The sequence below is a fragment of the Glycine soja genome, chromosome 18 (assembly GCF_004193775.1).
Source record: "Glycine soja cultivar W05 chromosome 18, ASM419377v2, whole genome shotgun sequence".
NCBI lineage: Eukaryota > Viridiplantae > Streptophyta > Magnoliopsida > Fabales > Fabaceae > Glycine > Glycine soja.
The window spans coordinates 4091351-4108010 of record NC_041019.1 but is presented as its reverse complement, the minus strand read 5'-3'; the positions used below and the strand labels follow the sequence as shown (position 1 = coordinate 4108010).

The following is a 16660-nucleotide window of genomic DNA, read 5'->3' as shown; positions in this document are numbered from 1 at the left end:
AAAAAATATTATTGGAGTGGGTTAATAGTACAAAGGAAATTTTTGAAGTAGTTGGGAGGATTTTGGAATGGTAGGTAGGTAATATAACTACGCCCAATGTATGATCGAACGTAGTTTTGATACCATTGTTGGTAGTTGATTAGATGATAGTTAATAGTTGATAGTTTTAGAGAATTGTTTTAGAAAGAAGACTATGTCATTGATTTCTTAGATGATAAATTACAACATACCAATTGCCTATTTATAGGCTCAAGTCACCAACCTCTCAATGGTGGTGAATGTTTCTACATTACTTTAGGTCTTTCTAGAATTTTCATGATAGATTAGTATCATGATAGTTCTAGATTCTTCTATCTTATACATACACTTATAGTTCTAAATTGTTCTACTATATTCATACACATTATAGTTCTAGATTGTTCTACCATATTCATACACACTATAGTTCTAGGATATTATACTATTTTCATACATATTATATTTAAGAATATTCTAGAAATTTGTAGCTATTTCAATAGCTTTTAAAGACCTCAGCAAAAGGCCCTCTTCATTACAAGGCTTGTAGACAGTGGACCAGCTTTTTAGAGTCCACTTCTAAAATTTCTCATCCTCTTGCCCACCAATTTGATCAAACATGCAGGCTATAAATAAACTTGAAATGAATAAGTTAGCATGTTTTGAATGGTGCTTTGAACCAGGAGCAACCTGCCCATGATAGAGAGCATACTTTTAGCAATATGTTGAAGATACATTTTTTTCTACTTCAGTTGTTTCAAGGGTTTTCATGAAATATTAGTTAACTCATTAAAACTTAAGAGTACTTGTTTGTTTTATAGATAAAGTGGTTTTTAAAGAATTTTCTCTTTTAATGAACACAACAAGGAAAGGGCTAAATAGCCATCAAATTTAGTGACTGAAATTAATTCATCACTAACAATGATTGACTTCAATAGGTGTTAGTTAGAAGAGTAGATTACATGATTTTTATCCCAGGAAAAAGGAGAATACGGGGACCAAAAAGGATATTAGAAAAAATCATCAAGAAAGATCTTAGACTTAATAATATTTTTGAAACTTAAGCTTTTAATCATGTCGATTTGTCCCTGGTCATAAATTATCCACCAAATTTGATTTTTTAGAATGTGATTTTAAACTTAACTCAATCCCAAAAGTTAACTCATAGATAAAGATTGTTCCCCACTTATGTATATACTCTATCTTGCCACATTATCTGTAGTCGATGTGAGACTTGTGTTTTTCCCTTACACTTACCATTGCAGAGACCTTGAGCATCATGCTAATAATGTCTAGGACAACCACATAGACAAGATTGAAGACGACTATTGATTATTGTCTTCATTTTTTTTATTTCCATTTTTCAGTGGTGTATATTTTTATATTACTTTATTAGTGTTTCCTTTTTTTTTTAACGTTGTGTACAATTTATATAGCATTGTATGACAATACACTTTATTTAGTTGTTATAGTGTTTTGTTTTTAGTTTGAGTCTGCCTAGCAGGGGTGAGCTAGATCTAACCCATCTTCAAACCCAACCCAGCCCCAAGTTGACTTGGATGGATTTGAGTTTTAAAAATTTGGCCCAGTACATATTTTGAAGACAGGATCAGGTTATGTCTCGGGTTTTCCTGACTATTTTTTGGTCAGCAAAAGGAAACATTTATTATTATAAACAAGGTACCAGGTAGAGGTACCAAATACAGAAAATAGAGACCAACAAAAAGGTTATGTTGTATTTGTATCAACCCTAGATATAAATACTGGATAACCTTCTCAAAGCTATACCAGTTTGCAATAACTTATGCTTCCGTACGCCAAAGCATAGATGATAGAACCCTCTTACAAGTTACACGGGTGTCTTCCAGTACATTATAAACCCCATCACAGTCCATCTAATTCTTTCGGGACATAATAAAGGTCATGAAAGCATAAGTCCTATGCAGTATTACGTATGGCCATGGAACAATTCCCCCAAACTCAAAAACTGCGATGCAAACCACCTCACTCCTGCTTCCCTAAACAAACGTTCATGCATGATCTTCATCCATCTCCAAAAATACAAGCTGCTGGATTACTTGTCCACATCACATACGAACAATTAAAACTAGGGAGCTTGTTGTGTAGCCAGGACCCGCAGTACAAAAATCTTGTTAATTAGTGCACATTAAACACTCCATTGACATTATCACTTTTCTCTATCTCCATTTTCTTGTCATATCATATTTATAGTATCTCTCTCTAGTATTTCTTTTTCTCAGAGTGTCTTTAAGAATGAGAGTGTCTATACATATATTTTTCTACAAAGCAGTAGTGGAACCTGTGCATTGGATGATTTAAATAAATAACAAAACAAAGAAGAAGGGAGAGTAAAAAAGTGAGTAAAAAATAAAAAATAAAAACTTAAAAAAACTGTCTAGCCTGCATAAAACTGTCTAACCTTAAGGCCTCACCTAGCCTATTTATTGAAAAGGTCATGCTTAGGTTTTTTAAAAAGTCGGTTTATTTAAACTTAAAAAAAAAGTCTAATAAACCTAGTAGGTGAATCTGTTTATTTATTTATGTGTATGACATTTCAAATAAGAAATTCTTTGAAGGTAATTAATTACGCCGACTCCCCCTTGAAGTTTACTCTAATTATGCCTCCTTTTTTTCAACCTACACAAATCCTCCTAATTTTTTGGGTCTCATAACAGTAACACCCACTACCTCCTAATGCCGTTGAATTGTTAACGGATTTGTGCGTGTCAGTGGCACATGATTTTTTTAATGATGTTTTCTTCCAAAAATACCCTTATCCTCTTCCTTTATCTCCACTTCCAATTTCTTGTTCTGAAAACTCTAACTCCAGTAACTGTCTCTCTCTTCAATGAATTAAAATCTTCATTATGCAGCGCACACTACACTCTTCAATGAAACACAATATTAGCAAGGCAATCTACTGTTAATAAGAGTGAAGGGTTTCCAGTGACTGTCATGATAAATGATACATTAAGCACAACAAATTGAACTTCCAAAATCCCAGCAATGTGAGAGTAAAACTACACCAGGGCTTCCAAAATCAGAAACATTTATTTTCCACCAATTGTATACTTATGGTTATTTGGTGATTATGATTGGAAGGGGGAGACCTCTTCCGGCAGTGAATGGTTGAACAAGTTTGACAAAAAACGGTGACAGGAAGATGTCAATTTCAGATTTGAATGAGTTTCCCGGGGTATGCGAAGCAGTTTCTCCACATGGTCAAAGTCGTGGTCAGCCCAAAAGACACAAACCTGTTCACAGATCTCAGACTCATCTGGGAGATACTCAGACCAGAGTTTCAGGAGACGGGGAAGGAGTTTCATGACGCACTCAGAGGCCATGATCTTCTCCAAAGATGGAGACATGCTCAGAAATTGTGTGTCCTCGACCAAATCAGATCAGATCTCCCGTCTCTGTCTCCAAAAGCTGGAAACCATGTATGTTTGTGCTGTTCAAAAAATTTCCGATCAGATCTCCTCGACCTCCACCACCGCAATGCCTAGTCAAAATGGTGTCACTGCTTCCTTTGCGTCATCCCCAAACTTCCTAGTCCAGAGAGTGTTTGCATTTGGTCAGGTTGAGGAATGGGGAGAAGTTGGAAACGCTCTACAAATGCACCGAAGTAATCTTTGTAGGTCTCAGCTAGAATGAGCACTCCGGCGAGTCCTATTTTGATGACGGGCCAGAGAGAAATGTCACCCCATCCCTAACCTGTAGTCGTTAAAGGAGACGGGCAATTATGGATTAACATAAAGTTAATTTTTTTTTCAAAAACTAATGGAAGATAGATGCTGCTACGGTCAGGGGGGCTTAAAGTAATGTTATAAAATAGATGAGTGTCAGAGTGTAATAACTCCAAACCTTAAGGAGAGTCTATGTAATTTACTCAGTTTTTTAATGATAACTTTCAATGATAGAGTCCTTGGATCAAATAATAAACATTTTTCATCAGACGATTCACATTATCATTGTTGTTGCATCCACTATTGCTATTGCCACCATTGCCTTGTCCCTGTCACCAGCACCCCAACACCAATTCCACTCTTGTAGTCGCCAGCATCACCGTCACCATTATCGTTATTATCATCATTGTGGTTGCTATCACCATGCATTATGACCACTATCACTATTGTTGCTACTGCCATTGTAACCATCGTCACTTCTGCAACCATCACTGTTGTCGTTGGAGCCACCACAACACTACACCAAAAATAACTTTCAGTGGAAATTATTATGCATTCTAACAGCAAAAAAATTGGCGCCAATGTATTTACGGTACTTAGAGAATTGAAATTATTTATGGGGATGGTAAAAATATTACCGGAAGCTTTAGCAAATGCTGGTAAAGGCCTGTTTGTTTCAGGCTAAAATTAGTTTTTTCAGCGGCAATTGATATGGCCACTATTATTACATGTAAAAACCTTTATAATTGCCGGCAATAACTACCCTGTTCAGTTCCTGAAATTTTTGTCCCTTCTTATCTCTCTTTCCCATGATATATGCCAATTCCAGGCATGACATTGACTTAGCATACAAAGAATATCTCTCATTACTGTACAAGGTAGATAACATGTAGCAACATAAGTTACTAAATATATGCAATACAAACACATATTACATAAGTCAGATGGAATGAAAAGAAAATGGAGGCTATTTTTCTAAAAGGTTACTTTTCTAAGGAAAAAGGCATTAGAAACATCAGTTAACGTTATGCTGTGACGTTCTTGACTACAAACTTCATTGAGACGAGTTCACAGCATTGCCAAAGTTCTTTCAAATAAACTGTTTGATAGTTGCTTCTTGCTTTTCCTATCGTTATTAATTATTAAATAGACAGAGAGAGGACATTGGAACAATTAAAAATATTTGAAATTAATCATAATAAATCATTTGAAGAGAACAAATATGATTGCAACCTGCATGTTCGGAATACTGATATCAATTTGACAGAGGGGCACATAATACGAATGCCAGAACGCCAGCTTCACCGGGCATTGGACCAATTAACTCACTATTTTTTTGATAATTTTATTTATGCAGCAATTCTGAACGAAAATTCTAAAAAGGGTCTTCAAATGTGATTTGGTAACAAGATAGCAATTTTAACATAGATAATTATGAAAATGAGTACAAATTTCAATCAAAGGGAAACGTAATTGAAAGATTAAGATAATGTAAGGCCACTGTACGACTTTTGTCTCTGTATATGAACTACTTGTTGATAACTTGACAATGAAAGAAGGACTCCATTGGTTATTTAATGAATTCCCTGAACCTTTTCCTTAGAATTTTATGGATCAATGATTTTCTCGATGACTTTTAACCCCAAAAACCTAAGTTATGAGACTGACGTGCTCCACGATAGTAAGACTCTAAAGTAGAATAGAAACCATCCACGAGGCAGTTTCTACATCCGTCCACAACGTGGCTAGCTTAGACTTATCAGCCAGTATAATCAATCAAGATGGTAATTTGATTTGTACATAACCTAAATCGTTGCATGTATACAGATTATCATATGGTATTGACTATATCATCTGACATTAATTGATTAGCCCCACAGTCTGACGTTTTTTATTAGATTAGTTTTCTTTTTTTTTTTAGAAGGCTTTATATTTTTAAATTGACAAACAAGTTAGGTTATAAGTCTTGCCTTGTACAAACTACAGAAGATCAGGCATTTATGCTATTTAAAAAAAAAATAAAAGTCATATTGAATAATAGGATATTTATCTTCTTTAGGCACCATCTATTTATTAGTTGTTCACTTGTTAATTTGGCTTTCTATTAGCACCTTTCTTTTGCTGTATAAATACGCAGCTTTATTGCTGAATATAATAAGCTTTCTATAGTCTCAATTTCCTCTTTGTTTCCTTCTTACTCAAGCACTCCATATTTGCACTAATCAACAAAACCTTTGGAATATCAATGTAATTTGATATTTAAATTAAGATTTACAAATAATTATAACCATCTTTAACAATAAGTTGAACAAAAATTTTCTTTTTCATCATATACTTAATCATCGAGCCGGTACTATAGAATTGGAGGCCGTAGCATAAGTAGTAGAGGAACCAGTCGAAGCAGAGATATCTCTGTGGGGCCTTAAATTTGACTCAATAAAGATAGGCATCGAAGGTCTCATATGCTCAAGTAAGTCATTACTACTGAGTAGGACTACTACTTCAGACATGGCTGGCCTCATTGCAGCCGATGCTTGAGTGCACAACAAAGCAATGCTTATGACTTTCTTCACTTCTTCTGCATCATAGCTATTAGAGTCTAAGCTTTTGTCTACTAACTCCACGTGCATGCCTCTCTCATACAACTTCCACGCCTGTTGTAGTCAAAACCAAGGGTCATATTGTAAAATGTTACAAGAAAACAAACAATTTTTGGTACATATTTATGGAAAATTTCTTACTTGTCGAAGAAGGTATTCATCCTCATCATCATCATCAACAACCTTGGCATCAATACTCTTTTGACCACTTATAATTTCTAGGACTACAATTCCATAGCTGTATGTATCAGCCTTTTCTGATAATTGACCATGGAGTGCATACTCAGGTGCTGTGTATCCCCTGACAAGTGCATAACATTTATGCCACATATATAATTAAGAAATTATGAGACTATTCTGCATGTGGCGGCAGTATATTTAATTTTACTATTTAAAATTTTCAAGCTGAAGCATTGGTATTTTGACTTACAATGTCCCAGCAAATCTTGTGCTAAGATGAGATTGGTCCCCTGGTAGGAGCTTCACCAACCCAAAATCAGATATTTTGGGTTGAAGTTCTTCATCCAAGAGGATATTGCCACTCTTAATATCTCTATGTATGATAGAAACATGAAATTCCTCATGTAGATAGGCCAATCCCCTTGCTGTTCCCAAAATTATATCATAGCGTTGTTTCCAGTTGAGGGAGCCTTTTCTTTTTCCTATTTCCCAAGTTTATATGCTCAAAAGATTAAAGGAGAAAGAGGGTTAAGAAAGTAAAACTTACACAAATAACATGTTGGTTACCAAATAAGAATTTGTCTAGGCTGGCGTTTGCCATGTATTCATAAACAAGGATTCTTTCTTGGCCTTTACTGCAACAACCAAGGAGCCGAACAAGATTTCTATGATGAACATTACTTATAAGCATTACTTCACTTTCAAATTCATCATCTATGTTGCTGGAATTTCCTGAAATTAATTTTTTGACTGCAACAACTTTCCCATTTTTCATAGTCCCCTATTCCATCAATAGCATCAGAATTAAAAATTATCACTAGACGTATGTGTTTATAATTAGTATTGTCTTTGATCTTAGCATATTTTATGGAGATCCCGGGTGACAAGTTTATATTAAAAAGATAAGAAAAACTATTAGAATTGCAATTGAAATGTAAGGAACAATTAAAGTTTACCTTGTATACAGCACCAAAGCCTCCTTCTCCAAGTTTATTTTTCTCACTAAATTTTTTCGTTGCAGCTTTCAAGTCATTATACTTGTACCTGGTTGGACCTTTCAGCTCAGTTGCTCCCATTATGGTACCTGCAATGTAAAATACGAGTTTGTTTTTTCTTTATAAACAAATAAAGTGATGGATTCATAACAATGTTTTTTTCCCTTAAAATCAAAGACATGCTAATTGTGTAATAGATGGATACAGCATCACATAAGGACTTTCCGAATAGTTACTATTTTTTAATTTTATCCAAACACACACTTACTTCTAGAAACTCTCTTTGGACTTTGGGATCTTCTATGCCACCAAAATAATGAAATAAGGATCACAACAAGGAGTGCACCTGCAAGACCACCACCAATAACAACCCACTTCTTAATTGAACCTCCTCCTCCTTCAAAACAGAAAAGAAGTTTACCTCAAATATTCCAAATGGTATCCCTTTAAGATGTTGATATTACAGTATAACAAGAGCGGTAGTAATACGTTTTTAACGAAATCTTTATTAATAGTTAAAATTTAGAATTTATTTTTTAAGCACTATCAATATAATTTTTTTTATAGTGCATCTCAATCAATCATAAGTCATATTAGGTATAATTTTTAAGATAATTATTGTAAAAGTTAATAAGCTTATCATACATGTTAATTTAATTTAAAATAGGATGATGGAATAAAAACTCTTTACACTTTCAGTGGATGCATTATTTTCTCTAAAATTTTCTGGACAAGGAAACTGAATTATAACTGAGACTCCTTAAAGAAATGGAGCTCATAAAATTTTATAATTTTCAAGATATTTCGATGATAATATAGTGTTACAAAAGGTATCTCTTCTGAGAAGATAGAAATATATTTATACCATATGAGATGGCACCACTCTAGCCCTTTTCTATTCATTCAAGTCAAAATTTACTAAATGAAGTTAAGGATTTTGTACCTTGTTTTAAGAAGGGACTGATATCAATGGTTTGGTTATCTGCAAAGAAAGGTGTCTCCGAGTATCTCATAAAGCACACTTGAGGATCGACTCCCCGACCATTTGTATTTGGAAGACAATCTTGTATGCCACTTTGTTCAATTGACAAACAATCCAAGCAAGTGAGTTGTGTGAGAGTTTCAGCACATTGTGCAATGGCATAGATTGCACCACCAGCCACTTGTGTCTTGGTAGCTGCAAAGTAGCCACTAATTTTGGGTGTCGCTTTTTGTAAATCCATCAGCACTTGACGTCCAACTGTACCAAAAGCAGTGCTTTCATCTACAGTCTGATTTCCACAAAGCGTGTCGCTGCTAGAAATAATGAGACTGCGGTCCAAGAACTCATTGTTGCCGTACCTCAACAGTCAGACACATTCAAAAGCATCAAACATCCAAGTCAATCAATTCTGACTTAGTTTTTCATTAACTGCCAACCTACATATTATTGTGATGAAAACAGATCGAAGAACTCTAATCCACACAGTCTTTGATAATATATAATATAAACACCTAGCTTCTTGATAATTTGTGTTAATGATAATTCATCCTAAATGTTCGAGTCAGATAAGATCACTATAGTTGATAAACCTATTGTCTTTGCATATTTAAGGAAATTGCATACTCAACATCACTAATTAGGCTCAAACAATCTTGTGACATTTGAAATACTCATTCGGTGTTTTTTTGTTTTTGACATGTTTAAAACTCAGTCCTACAACTCTAAATCACGAACTGAAACTGAAAGAAATTGCGCCAGAATCACTGGACTCACGATGAAGCAGAGAAGACTATGTGCTTTTAGCATATAGGATCTACTTGCTGCTTCCAAACAAGGAAGTTCTTATCGGTGAGTTTTTCCGATATCGAATAGTAGTAGAAAGATGCCGGAGGAGCATCATCTGCCGGCAAAGAAGCAGGAACCCGCGTTGAAGCCAGAAAAGAAAAGGCTAAGTTTGAACAGGCTCTTCCATGTTCAGTGGCCAAGCATGATTTGTAACACGGCTTTGAAGCTCTGATTACCATATTACAAACTGATATCTAAAATTAATGAAAAGTGTGTAATGATTTTATTACTTGCTGAAAACTCAGTGTTGAACATTTATAGACACTCAGATAGAGTCCTCTGAAGCTAATGACTCAATGCTGATTCAGCACACAGTTATAACTGACTAACAATTGGTTACAGAGACTGTAATCACCTGCTACAAGATCTATATTATTAGTATATGATTCACGATAGGTTCTACCGTGCGAGTTTTACCTTTTTAATTCTCTTTACCAATTTTGTCCCCTCTTTCTTCTCTTTTCTTTCATCTACCTCAAATCCCTTACGGCCTTACCTTACCTCCTCCATTACCCCACCCATTCTGTCACTCTCACACATGAACCCATCAAACACTAATTTCACAAAATCTCACCCATCAAAGCATGTAAAAGACCAAGATTTGAATTGAAAGTACTATAATTATTAAATTTATGAATTGTTCATATTCCTTATGAAACAAACTAATCAAAATTGGAATTGACCTGTAACATGATGTGCAGCAGAGAGAAAAAGGGAACATATGACGTCTACCACTGTGACTTTTGCCGCAAACCACCATGCACCATTGCCGGAGGGGATTTCCGGCAGCAAAGTTTCATTTTTGTTAAAATTGCTACAAATTTCTAGAATATTTTTAAATATAATATGTATGAAAATAATAGAATATCCTAGAACTATAGTGTGTTATGAATATGGTAGAACAATCTAGAACTATAATGTATATGAATATGATAGAACAATCTAGAACTATAAGTGTATGTATAAGATAGAAGAATCTAGAACTATCATGATACTAATCTATCATGAAAACTCTAAAAAAGACCTAAAGTAATGTAGAAACATTCACCACCATTGAGAGGTTGGTGACTTGAGCCTATAAATAGGCAATTGGTATGTTGTAATTGATAATCCAAGAAATCAATGACATAGCCTTCTTTCTAAAATAATTCTCTAAAACTATCAACTATCAACTATCATCTAATCAACTACCAACAGTACTATCAGAGCTACGTTCGGTCATACATTGGGCATAGTTATATTACCTACCTACCATTGCAAAATCCTCCCAATTACTTCAAAAATTTCCTTTGTACTATTAACTCACTCCAATAATACTTTTTCTAAGCTATGGATAACACTACTCAATCATCAACTATTTCTATCCTTATCTTCAATGGTGAAAATTATGATTTCTGGGGTGTTAAAATGGAAACATATTTTTCATCTCAAGATTTATGGGACATAGTAGAAGAAGGCTTCACTGTTCCTGTGGATACTTCAACTCTTAATGCATCTCAAGAAAAAGAGTTGAAGAAAAATAAACAGAAAAATTCAAAGGCGTTGTTCACCTTGCAACAAGCGTTGAATGATCCAATTTTTCCAAGAATTATGGGAGCTAAGACTGCCAAAGAAGCGTGGAACACATTGTAGAAGGAGTTTCAAGGAAGTGTTAAGGTACGTGTCGTTAAACTTCAATCTCTAAGAAGAGATTTTGAACTATTGAAGATAAAGGAGTCTGAGACAGTTAAAGATTACTATTCTAGAGTTAAAGAAATAGTTAATGAGTTAAAGAAATAGTTAATCAAATGAGAGTTTTTGGGGAAGATATTCTTGACAAGAAAATTGTTGAGAAAATTTTAATTACTATGCCCCAAAAGTTTGACCCAATCATGATAACAATTGAGGAAACCAAAGATCTGTCCACTCTATCAGAGACAAAACTTATGGGCTCTCTTGAAGCATATGAGCAAAGACTGTATAGGCATAAAGAAGATACACTTGAAAATGCCTTCCAGTCAAAGTTTAAATTTTAGCCCCAAAACAAAAAAAATGGAGGAAAGAAAAATTATGGAGAAACTTCCAGAAGAAGAGAAGGTTCTAGGAATTTCCTTAAGAACAAAACAGATAAAAATCCTCCTTGCAATATATACAAAAGGCAAGGCCACGCAGAGAAAAATTGTTGGTTTTGTAATATGCCACAATGCAACCATTGCAAGAAGTTCGGGCACATAGAGAAAAATTGTTGCAACAAAAATAGGCATCAAGCCAATATCGCAGAGGAGCATGATCAAGAACAATATATGTTCTATGCCACTCAAGACTCAATAAAAGAAAAGGGAGGAAGCTGGTACTTGGATAGTGGATGTAGCAATCACATGGCCAAGGATGAGACTATTTTCAAAAGCATTGATGAATCTGTCAAAGTCAAAGTTCGACTGGGAAATGGAAGTGTGGTTGAATCAAAAGGCAAAGGCACTGTCATGGTGGAGACATATAAAGGTATGTGACTCATCCATGATGTCTTACTAGTTCCCAGCCTAAAAGAAAATCTTCTAAGCATTGGCCAAATGATGGAGAGAGGCTACACACTTCACTTTGAAAGAGGTATATGCAAAATCTTAGACAACAAAAATAAAAGGTCTGAGATAGCCCAAGTAAAGATGAATAAGAGCAATAGAAACTTCCCTCTAAATTTAAAATATGCAACAAACATTGCCATGAAGGTACAAGTTGATGATTCATGGCTATGGCATCGAAGATTTGGCCACTTCAACACACATACCTTGAAGTTGTTACATGAGAAGAACATGATGAGAGATCTTCCAAGCATAAAGGAGAACAATGAAGTGTGTGAAGGATGTCTCCTTGGTAAGAAACACCGATTTCCTTTCTTAATAAGCGAAGCATGGAGATCGAAAGATCTATTGGAGCTGATACATACGGACGTCTGTGGACCAATGAGGACGTCATCACATGAGAACAACAGGTACTTCATACTCTTCATTGATGACTTCTCTAGAATGACATGGGTATATTTTCTAAAAGAAAAATCAAAAGTCTTTGGAGTTTTAAAAAAGTTCAAGGCCCTTGCTGAAAATCAAAGTGGAAAACGGATAAAAGTACTAAGAAGTGATCGCGGCAAAGAGTACACCTCTCGCGAGTTTGAAAGATTTTGTGAGGATGAAGGCATTGAGTGACAACTTACAGTCGCATATTCTCCTCAAAAAAATGAAGTGTCCGAGAGAAAGAATCGCACAGTTATGGAAATGGCTAGATCAATGCTCAAGGAGAAGGGACTACCTAACACATTTTGGGTTGAAGCAGTCTACACTGCTGTTTACATACTCAACAGATGTCCAACTAAGTCTGTAAAAGACAAGACTCCAATTGAAGCTTGGAACGGGAAGAAGCAATCAGCAAAGCACCTAAGGGTCTTTGGATCTATATGCTACATTCATATTCCAGACGTGAAGAGGCACAAGCTTGAAGACAAGACTATACGAGGTATCTTCCTTGGGTATAGCAATATCTCTAAGGGCTATCGTGTCTACAACTTGCAAACTAAGAAACTTATCATCAGTCGAGATGTTGAAGTTGATGAGTACGCTTCTTGGAACTGGGATGAAGAAAAAGTGGAGAAGAACGTTCTTATACACGTTCAACTACCTCAAGAAGAAGCCGAGGAAGAAGATCCAGGTGAACCACCTTCACCTCCACCACAACAACAAGATTAAGAACTATCATCACCAGAGTCTACTCCAAGACGAGTAAGATCTTTGGTGGACATATATGAAACCTATAACTTGGTCACACTTGAACCTGGAAGCTTTGAAGAAGCGTCAAAGCAGAAAGTATGGGTCAAGGCAATGGAAGAAGAGATACAGATAATCGAGAAAAACAACACATGGGAGTTAGTAAATCGTCCCCATGGAAAAGATATCATTGGGGTTAAATGGGTCTATAAGACAAAGCTCAACCCTGATGGCACCATACAGAAACACAAGGCGAGGCTAGTAGCTAAGGGTTACTCACAACAACCCAGAATTGACTACAATGAGACATTTGCACCAGTAGCTCGTCTTGATACCATAAGAGCTCCAATAGCTCTTGCGTCACAAAAAGGATGGAGTATCCATCAACTAGATGTCAAATCCGCCTTCCTTAACGACGTACTTGAAGAAGAGATCTATGTGGAGCAGACACAAGAATTTGTGTTTGAAGGTAAATAAAGCAAAGTGTTAAGACTAAGAAAAGCACTCTACGATTTGAAGCAAGCACCTCGAGCATGGTATAGCAGAATTGATCAGTATTTCATGGATCAAGGATTCAGGAGGAGCAAGAGTAAGCCTACACTTTACATCAAGTCTCAAGCTACACGGCCTGACATAATGTATGCTACAAGTCTTCTATCAAGATTCATGCAAAGCCCAAGTCAAATACACTTTGGAGTAGGAAAAAGAATTTTGAGGTATCTACAAGGAACAAAAGAGTTCGGTATATGGTATACTACCGAAACCAACTCAGAATTACTTGGCTACACTAACAGTGATTGGGCAGGTTCGGCAGATGACATGAAGAGTATCTCTGACTATGCTTTCTCACTAGGATCGGGAATATTCTCTTGGGCATCGAAGAAGCAAGCTACAATAGCACAATCAATAACAGAAGCAGAGTACGTGGCAGCTGCTGAAGCAACGAGTCAAGCTATATGACTTCGTAGGATACTTGAAGACATGGGAGAAAAACAAGATGAGCCTACTAAAATCAATTGCGACAACAAATCAACAATTGCAATGGCGAAGAATCCAGTTCATCACAACATAACAAAACACATAGCAATCAAGTATCACTTTATCAGAGAAGCTGAAGCAACTAAAGAGATCAAACTCGACTACTGCAGAACAGAAGATCAAATTGCAGACATATTCACGAAGGCGTTGTCGAGACCAAGATTTGAAGAATTATGAGCTATACTCGGAGTCACAGAAATTTGCATCAAGGAGGAGTGTTGAAATTGCTACAAATTTCTAGAATATTCTTAAATATAATATGTATGAAAACAGTAGAATATCCTAGAACTATAGTATGTATGAATATGGTAGAACAATCTAGAACTATAATGTGTATGAACATGGTAGAACAATCTAGAACTATAAGTGTATGTATAAGATAGAAGAATCTAGAACTATCATGATACTAATCTATCATGAAAACTCTAGAAAGACCTAAAGTAATGTATAAACATTCACCACCATTGAGAGGTTGGTGACTTGAGCCTATAATGACATAGCATTCTTTATAAAACAATTCTCTAAAACTATCAACTATCAACTATCATCTAATTAACTACCAACAATTTTTTTCCTTCCTTCATCCTTTCCTCTTCTCTTCATTTACTTCCCTTTCTCCTTTCTCTTCAATCACTGTGTGCCAGCGTGAAAAGCGTTTTCCAATGGCTTTTCCTTTTTTTCTCTTTCATCCTTTAGTTTTTCTCATTCATTTTGTTACCCACGACTGTCAATGACACCACAACAGTGATGCCACCCTGCACCACCACTTTCTCTTTCTCGCTCCCCCAAATGGATGAAGCAACAGTGACCAGCTCATAGTTGAAGGGTCGTGACTGGGTTTTGCATGTTGCAGTTGTGGGTGTCATAGGAGAAGAAAACAAGATTGTTGGAAAAAAGGTTGTGATGATCCACCACGTTGATCATGGCCTCGCTGTTGAGATGGTGTAACCAAATCTATGTTTTGGTAAAGGAAAGGGAAAGGAGGAGACACAGGGAAAGAGAAGGAAGAGCGAGAGGGAAAAGGGTATGATGGGAAAGAAGGAAGAAAAATTAAAAAGAATAAAAGAAAACAAGAAAAATGACAACGTAGAACTCTGAATTAAATAATCAGACATATACAAATTACTTTGATACCATGCAAAAAATGTTTTAATACAAATCTAAATAATAAAAGCAAAATGAACACAAAAAAAGAAGAATCTGCTCTATTGTCAAAATGACTTTTTGCCACAAAAACCAAGCTGCACTTACTCATTTTAGCTCTTTGTTAAAAGTTCTCTCTCTTTCCTCTCTTCAAAGGGTACGTACACACCCAGAGTGTCAAAAAATCATATTTGAATTATCAGCCACAGGAATAAGTACTATTGAACAAATATGAGATGGATGTGTACCTGAGGAAGCAACCGTCATAAACGACGCGGGCAGTATTTCCAGTGGAACAGTTACGTATTCTGGCGGCAGCAGCAGCAAAACAGTTGGTGCAGTCAGTGTTGGAAAGGTAGTTCCTACATTGGAACATGGCAAAGACAGGGTCTGTTCCGGTGGTTGATTGCGCCGTGGCGAAGTGCTTGCTTTGGTTGCTCACCTGCACTCTAAGATCTGCCAAACTTGCATTTAGATTTTGGTGGAAGTTGGACAAATCGCGTACCTTGACTACGGTGCACTCCCATTTGAGTAAAAAGAGTTGAGGGTCTCCAACTGCACCCTCAAAGCTCCACCGTGACCACAACACCAACAAGGTTAAGGCTACCACCTTCATCAGTTGCATTATATTCTTGTGATTCTCAAATTAACTCGATCGGCATATATCTAAGGTTGAAAAGATGGGTTGGTATATGCCTCGGAAAAAAAAGTCTCTAGTCTGATATATTTGTTTGCCCATTTTTAATTCTTTTTGGTCTTCTAATATAGTCCAGTCATGATTTTGGTTTCACATTTTTAATCTCACAATTTAGTTTTTATTTTTAAAATTGACGAATTTTATATATCATCTATTTATATTATAATCTTTGCATTTTTTTTACAGCTATCTTTCAATATTTTTAATACTCATTGATATGATTAAGAAATATTTTTAAAAGTAAAATATTATTATATTTGGGTTAAAATATTGATATAATAATTGCTTAATATATGAAAAATATTGATATGATTAAAATATTGATTAATACTCATTGATATATTTAAAAATATTGATTAAAATTTGAAAATTTAAAATATCATTTGATTTGAAAAAAAAGAAAGATAAAACAACTAAATATATGAAAAGGAAATAATAATTCTTACGGGAGACATTGATATGATTATTAAGTGTTGGCATGGCTAATACACTTTAATTCCATATATGAATCAGTCATGTCAACACCACATGCATGTATAAACCTTGTCAATATTTCCATTAAATATTTAATGATAAGTTACCATAAATTAAAATTGCTTAATTTTAAAATTATGAAAATCAAAACCAAAAAATTAAAAATAAGGTGACTAATTAAAATTATATGTTATTATATAAAGAGATCAAATTACAATAAAATATTAATCTCTTTCCTTCTTATATATA

General features: G+C 35.2%; 1 protein-coding gene across 2 annotated transcripts; it reads right to left on the bottom strand.

Annotated features, from left to right (window-relative positions):
* Positions 1-5916: 5916 nt before the first annotated feature.
* LOC114396429 (cysteine-rich receptor-like protein kinase 2) lies at positions 5917-15940 on the bottom strand. 2 transcript variants are annotated; one of them, XM_028358407.1, is made up of 8 exons: positions 15489-15940; positions 8441-8838; positions 7766-7894; positions 7459-7586; positions 7070-7283; positions 6753-6984; positions 6464-6623; positions 5917-6376 (listed from the first exon to the last, which is right to left on the bottom strand). In XM_028358407.1, the coding sequence occupies exons 1-8, from the start codon at positions 15863-15865 to the stop codon at positions 6062-6064; spliced, it is 1953 nt and encodes a 650-aa protein (XP_028214208.1). In that variant the 5' UTR covers positions 15866-15940; the 3' UTR covers positions 5917-6061. The 2 variants fall into 2 exon arrangements, with proteins under 2 accessions (XP_028214208.1, XP_028214209.1); XM_028358408.1 differs by having other exon boundaries at positions 7766-7843.
* Between the last annotated feature and the right edge of the window lie 720 nt (positions 15941-16660).

Excerpts from the sequence above, each read along its gene's own strand:
- LOC114396429 (XM_028358407.1), bottom strand. The coding sequence starts at position 15,865 with ATGCAACTGATGAAGGTGGTAGCCTTAACCTTGTTGGTGTTGTGGTCA. Across the intron at positions 7,587-7,765 it reads TCCAAAGAGAGTTTCTAGAA|GTACCATAATGGGAGCAACT; the intron begins GTAAGTGTGTGT and ends TTTACATTGCAG. Across the intron at positions 6,624-6,752 it reads ACAAGATTTGCTGGGACATT|GGGATACACAGCACCTGAGT; the intron begins GTAAGTCAAAAT and ends TGCACTTGTCAG.